This window comes from Cydia fagiglandana, chromosome 2, assembly GCF_963556715.1.
Source record: "Cydia fagiglandana chromosome 2, ilCydFagi1.1, whole genome shotgun sequence".
Lineage (NCBI taxonomy): Eukaryota > Metazoa > Arthropoda > Insecta > Lepidoptera > Tortricidae > Cydia > Cydia fagiglandana.
This window is the reverse complement of record NC_085933.1, coordinates 20,731,291-20,741,700: the sequence shown is the minus strand read 5'-3', so window position 1 is coordinate 20,741,700 and position 10,410 is coordinate 20,731,291. Positions and strand designations below refer to the sequence as shown.

Sequence of the window (10,410 nt, the reverse complement as noted above, 5' to 3'; positions counted from 1 at the left end):
CGATCCTTACATTTAAATCAGCTAAGTTCGAGATATCTGTACGTGTAGTATACGTACTACCTGCTGGTACCACCACGCTTCGCGATTGTAACAGCATTTCTGGTGTCCTAGCTAAATTGGATGTTCAATACTTAAGACTCATTTAGACGGCGCAAGAACTCGCATGCGAGTTTCATTACATTGCGGTATTTGATTGGTCGGCTGAATTGGATGTAACCAAAGCGGCTACCGCGAAAACCGAAATTCGCAAATTGCGGGGATCTTTCTCTTTTATGGAGTAAAAGAGAAAGATCCCCGCAATTTGCGAATTTCGGTTTTCGCGGTAGCCCTACAATAGTCCTCAATGTAACTAAAATCGCAAACGAGGTTTGCGCGCCGCCTAAATCAGCCCTATAGAACCCTAAATGGCATAACAATCCCGTGTGGTGACTGTATATGCCTTAGCTACAAAAGGTCAAATATGAGTGGCTTCCATTACGAATGCAAATCCCCTGATTGCGTCAGGTTTATTGTTTCGTTGTGTTCCTTATCTTTATTACATTTAAATCAAATAATTAAACACAGTTACAGACCTTGAAGGTGAACACAAACAACAGTATCTAGGCTAAAAATAGTTGTAACATTACATTAGTACCGTTACTAAATCATTTCGTCGAAAAATGTCGCCTTAAACAGAAGTCTTAAGACCATTATCAATGTATTCTAATAATTTTATTTTAATTAATCAAGTAGTTAGAAAGATAATTTAATAACCGGATCAAGGAACGCAATTAAGTGTTTGTGTGTTCAGTTGGTTCCACATAATAACAACTTTTCGCCTTCTATATAGTAAGCACTGAGTACAATGACGTGACGTGGGAAGTGTAACAAATACCTAAACAATATTTTTATGGAAAGTGACAACTTAGAATTCTATATAATATGACAGCTAACGATAATAGTTCCGAAAAGTGTTCTGTGTACAAGCAATGGATAGTGGGTTTTATTGGTAAGTTTCTGACTCACGCACTGAGGTTTCCTGAAAGGTTACATTATATAACTATTTTTTAAATTAAAGGGAAAATAGAAAAACTCACCGCTTCGAGCAAGATTTGCACTTGCGACTGTTTTTGGAACACTTAATTAGGTACTTAATCAAAAAGTTGTTCCATTTTTCCTTAAAAATTTTAAATACTATTAAGTTCACCCTTATTGAAAGATATTAACAGGTCTACCGCGATATAACTTCATTGATTATACCTTAAATCCGACTAAGCTTTGCCGTTGAAATACTTCTCCCCATTTTGTCTTGTTGTTGTTTACACAGAAAAGAGTCCGAAAGACTTTGGTTTAAATCCAACCTCAGCCACTGGAGGCCGATGCGAGGGGTGTGCGGTAAACCCGATAAGTCGTGCAAATGGGTTGTTGAAATTAGAACTTTATGTGACGTGCGTAGAGTTCCTATTTAATTGACAAAATATCTCGATTGATCGGGTTTGACCACCCATCCCTCGGATCGGGGGGCACGGCAGTGCCCCCGCCAAGTCGAGCGCGAAGCAAACACTGCCGTACCATCCTTTACTGGAACCATTTCGCCGCATTTTCAGGCCCCTATTTGAGAACCTCTGGATAAGACCAGAACGCAGAAATTTTGGTCATCCAGTAAGCTATAATCACATACTTAAAATCCAAAATTTCAAGTCTGTAGGTCATTTAGTTCCGAAGTTAAGCGAAAGCAAAGTTTCGCATTTATGAAACTCACTCATGATCATCAGAATAGAACTAGTACTTCCCATAAACTCAGAGAGCTGAAATTTGGTACAGAGTTAGGGTTTAAAGGCCACATAAAGGGAAAACCTAAAAATATTGCAATATCAGTCACGTTTTAAAGATCTAAGAACTGCATAAGTAAGTTTGTAATCCCATATAAATATATGATATTACAAAGTTACTGTTGCACTTCCTACAAATAGTAGGTAAAGTAAAGGTACACTACGATGTACGATGTGAGTATGAATGAAGATATGTTTAGTTATGATATGTGTATACATAGTATGGGTATGAGTACCCGAAAAGAAGGACTGCCTACAAAAAGAGATGAGATCCCATCAAAAACATTACATGTAAAAAGGTGCAAGTCTCGCAACGCTTTTACTACAAAAAAGTTTTGAGATGTAATGTGAAACCAAGTCGGTTATTTTAATCAGTGCCAGGGGGTGTTAAAACTTTATCAATAAGATATCTTTAATTTGTAATACGTATAATGACTTGGCCATCGCACGGCTGCGTAATGACAAAAGGATCATCGTCACCTATTAAAAATAATTCTAATTGAACATAACGCTAGCGCTAATTTCAGTTTGAGCATTACACATATTTACGAGTACGGTACGAGTAAAGCATTATGTGCGATTGCCAAGTCATTATATGATGATTAGTGACGGATTACTGATTATTATTTAATTATTAGATTTAATGAATGGGCAATACGAAAAACTGTTGCTACTGTACAAGAATCAGAACCGGAAAAAAAGAAAAGAAAGATTTGTAATAATAAAAAAACTACTCCTAAAAAGAAAAAAAACGTGTTAAATAAGAAAATCTAATAAAATAAATCAATATGCCCACGTTTCTACAAAAACAAGTGAAATCCCACCAAAAACATTCTGTAAAAAACTAGCCAAGTCTCGATGGAGCTGCTTGTTTATCTCTAAAAAGTAATGAAATCTAGACAAAGTCGTGCCAAGTCTAAGGTTCCTTACTGCGATTTCTTTATTATTATAGTTAATGTTGTGTGACTTGGCCGTTGAAGGGTACACAAGGGTACAAAACCAGGTGCTCCATGACACCTGTTCTTCCTCGCGTTATCCCGGCATTTTTCCACGGCTCATGGGAGCCTGGGGTCCGCTTGACAACTAATCCCATGATTTGACGTAGACACTAGTTTTTACGAAAGCGACTGCCATCTGACCTTCCAACCCAGAGGGGAAACTAGGCCTTACTGGGATTAAGTCCGGTTTCCTCACGATGTTTTCCTTCACCGAAAAGCGACTGGCAAATATCAAATGATATTTCGTACATAAGTTTCGAAAAACTCATTGGTACGAGCTGGGGTTTGAACCCGCGACCTCCAGATTGCAAGTCACACGCTCTTACCGCTAGGCCACCAGCGCTTCACCAGTGCTCCATGACACCATTGCACCAATCTGCCATTGCACCAAAAAGAAGTGTTTGTTTCAGGCTCGCCCATACATAAGTATTATTGAAATACGCAGCTTTATCAAGCCTACAATTGACTGGTTATTGAATCAACGTTTTCCAAGTGGCAATTTTCCATCGTCAATGGGTAGCGGTTCTGGCGACAGATTGGTGCAATGGTGTCATGGAGCACCTGGTTTTGTACCCTTGTGTACCCTTCAACGGCCAAGTCACACAACATTAACTATAATAATAAAGAAATCGCAGTAAGGAACCTTAGACTTGGCACGACTTTGTCTAGATTTCATTACTTTTTAGAGATAAACAAGCAGCTCCATCGAGACTTGGCTAGTTTTTTACAGAATGTTTTTGGTGGGATGTGTCTTTTGTTTTTGTTTTTAACAACAACATAAATATTACCGATAATATTTTTCTAGTGGTGTAGTGGTTACCCCGAGCCCGACTGTACCAATAAACCGTCATAGGATGGAGATCTAGCACGTACCATAAAATAAATATTTCTTCAACACAGGCTTGTAAAATTAATTTAAAACTAATGACTGAAGATTAGTTTACTTAAGAGTCCGCAACAAACTCGGTTCTCCATATATAGTTCGTTTTTTTTAGCATTAGAAAGAACTTGAAAGAAGGTAAGCGATCTTAGCAAGTCTTTTAATTGAAAAACGCTTTTTAAAAATCAATAACTATTACTTATGAAAGCAGAAGAATAAAAATGACCGTATTAGATTCATAATTGTTACATATTTGCCGTAACTTATTTTTAAAATGTGTTTTTCAATTAAAAGACACATCAATATTGTTTACCTAATTTCTAATGCTAAAAAAACAAAGTATAAACGTAGGTAGTTATTCTCTTATTTTAAAACGATTAGCTAGATAATCTAGCTACTTTGTTTTTTTTAGCATTAGAAATTAGGTAAACAATATTGATGTGTCTTTTAATTGAAAAACACATTTTAAAAATAGGTTACGGCAAATATGTAACAATTATGAATCTTAGATTGCTCTGAAACTGTACTTACAATAGGATAAGGTAAATCTATCCCTGTCATTAGTTCAGGTACCATAGTAAAAAAATACAGCGAAATTAAGTTTTTCATTTAAAATTAAATTTTACTCTTGTTCGTTTGTTTTATTAGCTAGAGCTATATGTATAAACTAATTACAGATATAGTTACACCTCATGTCATTGTATGTGCAAAGTTTCATTACAATCCGACGCGTAAGTAGTTTAAAAATAAGAACGAAACTCGGCCGAGCTTGCTGCGGCATCTTAAATCTTTTAAGGGCCACTGCACTATCCCACTAACCCGGGGTTAACCGGTTAAACCTAGAGTTACCATGTTTACCAGTACAATTTGACACTGAGTTAACGGTTTAACAGCTGGGATGCTTTAGTGGGATGGTGCAAGGGAGCTTAAGAAGACCACTTTGTATGTTCAGCAACGACAACCATGCTAACATACGGGATGCAAAGCGGCTGGGTGTCGCCTGCCATCACCGTGTTGCAGTCAGAGAGCAGCCCAGCTGGCTACCCCCTGACCGATTACGACATCTCCTTAATCGCCAGTGGCATTAGTGTCCTAGCCACATGCACAGCGGTAATATATGGATACATATCGGACTCTATTGGTCGACGCTGGACATTGGTCGTTATAGTCATTCCACAGATTGTAAGTACAATTTTATGATCATTACACTCAACATAGATTTTAAATTTCCTGACATGAACAATTATATTCAAAATTACAGTTTGATAAAGGTCAACTCAATATCCGATACCTTTTACCCATTGTCTATGAAATACTGAATTATTAAGTTAGAGCAAATACAAAACTTTATTGCTTTACATCGAGAAATATTATTGTTTTGGTATAGTGAGGAACTTCAAACTTTGTACAACGATATTGTGACAGACAAATGTCAGGTATTGTTAAATTATTAACCCTACCGGTATATTGTGACGTACGTTTACCTACACAATGTTCAATTATCCCGTAGAATATACAACAACCCACATAAAAAGGGTGCAAACTTTTGATAGGTAATTTTAATTTTGTAGCTTTATTTTTTAGTTGTAGTTAATTTTAGTTTTATATTCATTTTAACTAGTATCCACAACATAAGTATGTACTTTGTCAAAAAAAACCAAAGTCATAAACAATGCTATTCTAACAATTAAGGGGCTTGCCCTATCTGCTGTGCATGCTGTGGTATTAAGACTTTCTATTGCACGTTTCTCTCAATCTCAGTTCTCATCAGTTAGGGGCAAACTAGGTAAACCTACTACTAGTTTAAGCATGTCGTTTTAAAATGAGAGCGTAACATCGATTTTCCCATTTTTTTCAGTTATGTTTTGCATTGAAGCTAGTGTCAGCTCACCCTATCTGCCTCATGGTGTCCCAGGCCTTGGCGGGCGTTGCCGGAGGAGGCGTGTTCACAGTCGCACCTATATACATTAAGGAAATAGCTCAGGACTCCTTGAGGGGCGTTCTGGGATCCTCCGGAATGTTTTTAGGGGTAAACTCACTTTTATGTTGTACATTTTTGGTTCATACATATTAATAAGGTTCACATAATCATCTCCTGTATTCAACTATCACAGTTGGGCAATCTTTATGCCTAAGTATTTCAACATTTGACACAGCGGCTCTAAAATGTGACCTTATGCTTTTTTGGAACCATTTGGAGCCAACATACCCTTTTTTGTGTTTTCCTGTGGACATATTCAAAATGATAAAAGAGCTATAAAGCCTAATTCTTTATTACAAGATTTTACAAAAATCTGTAAACTTGTCGTAATAAAAGACAGCAGATTTGTTAGTGATGAACTATTTAGTGAAATTATTTTCGCATGGGAGCAAAGTATCTGCTAGTTGCCCCGAACCATACAGTGCACCTACATTTTTTTTATTCACGCTGGTCAATTATAATCTTTTATTTTTAAGACCATTGCTCCTTTGAGTCCTTTGCTCTTAAGCTCGGAGTAATTAACAATGGAGCCGCCATTAACAGGCGTTCCCCTCTGTCGAAAATAGGCGGCCAATGGTCAACCACATGTCAACCATATGTATGGACTGACGTTTATCTGACATGACGTACCTATACATTTGAAAAACGGCAGACTATTTTGTACCGAAAATTTTAGACATGGCGTCTCCGTTGGTTATATCCTCTAAGCTCTTAAGTAAGTAATTTTTATTCCGTATGCAACACGTTAACTTTTTTAATTTTTTCAGATTCTCGGACAGCTGATAATGTATGCAATGGGAGGATACATGAACTATTACACAGTAGTCTGGATAGTAGTGTGGCTACCTATTCTAAATTTAATCGCGCTATTTAAAATACCCGAATCACCAGCATTCTTAATTAAAAAAGGAAAAGTTGAGGTAATACTCCAAAAGATGCTCAGCAATTTCATTATTATAACTAAAGTAATTTCAAATAAATAATAGGATTTTATTTAACTTCAAATGATTATGTCCTTAAACATACGTACAAGCATGAAAGTGGATATATAAACAATACAATGTAAGTAAACTTGAGCTTGATTAGTAGATGACTGTCTAAAGAAAAGTACGGTCGCTTATATACGAGTATATAAGCGACCGTACTTTTACCTAAACCTCATAATAACAACATAATCCCATAATAATAATAATAAAAAGGCCGCAGGGCAGCTTGTGGCGAGCTGTTGGGGAGTAACGACCCCACGGACCCGAGTGCTCCCGAGAGTCGGTCAGGGTCTCCGTCTCCGGCGTGTCTACGTCGGCCGGAGTGGACCCCAAGGGGACCCGCAGGACTCTCAGCTCTGGCTTGCCTTCATTGGCCGTCCAGAGAGGAGTCGTTAGAGCTATATGCTCCAGGGGTGGAAGTGTTAAAGGGCATAACGCCGCGAGTAACTTCGGAGAAAGCGCAGCACCACCTCTCGACACCCCTGAGCCGCTCACGTCGGTGTTGCACCTGGCCGTCTTTACGATGGCGCATCAGGTGCCCATCTAACGAGTGGCGAGTCACCACCTGTCTCGATAACTTGTGCAAAATTTCTCCAGAATTGCAAGCATTGTCTTTCCCTGCCCTTTTGGCACTAGGATGCTTGTCATCTGTATTCACTGTGGAAAAATTTGGAAGAAAGGTATTACTTTGACACTGCAGCTGCATTACTGTTGTGGTATCACTGCTACGACCTCGCCGTGAGCGCTGCGCTGATACTGTCAATTTCCTTCACAAAATGAATGACGGATTGAACGTTGACGGCATTAATGCGGCTACGAATTTTTATAAACTAACGTCCAGAAAATGCCTCATCACTAATGCTGCTGAAGTTGCCACCCGAATCACACCTTAAGTTATCATTATCACATTACTAATCTTAAGGATGACTCACGTTAGACCGGGCCCTGGCCGAAGCTTCATTTTCTATAGAACGTGATCACCCTCAGCCGTCATAGAAAATGACATGCCGGACGCCCCGGCCCGGACACGGCCCGGTCCAGCGTGAGTCATTTTTTTATGACAAAACCTTGTGCATGATCGAAGTTTTTTTTCCAGCCTTTAATGATAACAAGTGCAATTTTAATCGGAGTACCGTTGGCGATATTAGGAGCACTGCTTCTCATACAACAGAATGGAGGTTCCTTTCCATCTTGGTTATCAGTAGTTTGTATAAGCGCATGCTTGTATGCGAGCGGACTGCTATATCCTTTACCATACGTGGTAATGTCGGAAATTTTCAGCATAGAGGTAACTATTTTATGTTGATATTACTTTACTAACATCAAATCATAACAATGAATGGCTGGAGAAAAGTTTTCGTCGTGCTCTACCACCTCCTGCGGGGTCGCGCTTTGTGTGCTATCGATGTGGCAAAAAATGCCGCGCTGCTATCGGACTTTATAGCTAGCTATCAACGGCGATGCGGGACCCCATAAACCCACAAGCGCCGCAACAAGCATCTACAATGATGATGACAAATATTTTGAAGATTTCATAACCGTAACGTTCATAACTATTTAGTAATGTACACGACGAAAAGAATCATCGTTTTTCTATTAATGTTTTGAGGCTAAATCTTCAGACCAGTATGACTATGCTGTAATTACTCATTTCAACATCATTATCATATACTTACATTAAAGATGCTACATCGGGCGACCATTGCGCCTGCTCAGCCGGAAATGAGAAAGTCCCAAGCCAACTAAATATTCTCGCACCAATAACTACATATTACAGCTATGTATATACCATTTTAGAATAAAATAGCTAGTGTAATAGCCGAGGGATTATACTCTAACCCAAATACTTTAGATTAGACTAAACAGAATCGCGCGATCGCCAAATCTTCCCTCGCAAGTTTCGGGCGATGTTCCTTTCTAATTTTCTTTCCTTTACACACCCTCTTAAAATTTGGTTCAATAAACTTCCTTTCTTCAGATATTACAATTTGTACCGCTTCAATACTGCTGATAATGTCCCAGTTAATCTTCTTCTACCTAGCGTTATCCCGGCCTTTGCCTGGGTCCGCTTTCCTACTTCCTTTCCTCTACTTTGCGCCATCTTGGGCGTCGTCTCGTGTGAGCCCGTTCACGCTCATATCTGCTTTCACGACATCAAGCCATCGCTTTTGGTCTGCCTTGGGGTTGGGAGGTTGGGGTTTGATAATATCCCAGTTAATAATGTATAATTTTGTTTCAGCTGAGAACAAAAGTGCTTGGTGTTATCGTGACTTCCGGTTGGCTGTTCTGCGCGTTGCAGGCTATCACGTTTACGCCAATATCCGAATATTTCGGGAGACATACTTTATTCTTCGGTTTTGCCTGCGTTAACTTCATAGGAGCTGTTTTGGTGTATATAACAATGCCAGAAACTAAAGGGAAGACTGTGGAGCAGATTGAGAAAGAATTCGGAGGCAGAAAATAATGAGTTATTATGAATATTTTTCTCATTGATACTTCACATCTATTGTACAACAAAGTTAATGTACTTAATAGATTATTAGTTGCTAAGTGTTCCAACTGATTCATTAAAAATTGTTACAATTGCAATCTCTAAAATATTCAACAATAACTTTGCCTTACCTTTCTATAAAATTAAATTAAATTGAATTGAATCCCAGAGACCCTTCTAATTACTTTCATCGTTTATCGTTTGAAATACCTATACTTTGATCCATTAACTAAGATAAAACGAGATTCACTGTTTTTTTTCTGGAACGATTAAACTTTTTATTCAATTACTACAAGGCTAACACAATATTGAACGATATTGCAGAAAAATAAATCATTATGGCGTAATAGGGTATAACATGGAAAGTTAACTGATTCGAACAAAAACGATATCTTAGTAAAATAAAATCTCGAATGAAATGCGAATGGAAAAATCTATTCCACTTTTACCCACTTATCGCGCATTCCTTTAAAAACGAAGCCAATAAATTACAGTACAACCATTCTACAACATTTCGGTACGATCCGCAGCCGGCGCCGGGAGTTTGGTGTCCCGGAGGAAATCCGACCGATCGAATCATGGTCACTGAGTTTGTGAAGTAACTTCTACTTGTTTTTAAGGAGCGTTTCGGATCGGTTTAGCTCTGAAGTTTCGAAAGTGCTTCTGTTTTAAGATTGCGTTGGAATTGAGACTGAACCAGCGTTACTGCTGCAGCGTTGCTGTGCAGTATTTTAGCCAGACATTCATATCATATCTATTGTTTCTGTCAGAACAACTAAATCTTAGTCATTTTGTAATGACTAAGATTTAGTCATTTTGTAATGACTAAGATTTAGTTACGATGTGTTTTTGTTTTGAGCGTGATGGGCACCTTTGCGTCTGGAAGGGCGCGGGATGAGTTGGCTAAGTTGTGGCTTTGTTTAGTTTAGTTTTAATTTAGTTTATACTTTAATCTTAATGTATTTTTAATGTAATGTTTTTAAGTACCTCTAAATATTATATTGTAATGGAATCTTTATTATGTTTGTAATCAAATAAAGCGAAGTATATTTCGTAATTGTCATTTTCTATTACACGATTACGTCAGATTCTATTCAAAACCCGATTATCATTCTTTCACGGACTGAAACTAGACTAAAAATTATTCAAAACACTTATTCAATTGAACCTTCTGTATTTTTGCATATAAAGGGACCCACTAATTAACAGTCCGCCGGACGGTCACGTCACGGACGGTGACGGCCTGTCAGTTAGAACAAAATT

General features: G+C 38.1%; 1 protein-coding gene across 1 annotated transcript; it reads left to right on the top strand.

Moving 5' to 3' along the window:
• Positions 1-922: 922 nt before the first annotated feature.
• Positions 923-10,186, top strand: LOC134672023 (facilitated trehalose transporter Tret1-2 homolog). Its single transcript, XM_063529927.1, has 7 exons — positions 923-988; positions 4,642-4,871; positions 5,548-5,718; positions 6,438-6,635; positions 7,208-7,336; positions 7,753-7,944; positions 8,896-10,186. The coding sequence occupies exons 2-7, from the start codon at positions 4,653-4,655 to the stop codon at positions 9,118-9,120; spliced, it is 1,134 nt and encodes a 377-aa protein (XP_063385997.1). The 5' UTR covers positions 923-988; positions 4,642-4,652; the 3' UTR covers positions 9,121-10,186.
• The last annotated feature ends 224 nt before the right edge of the window (positions 10,187-10,410 follow it).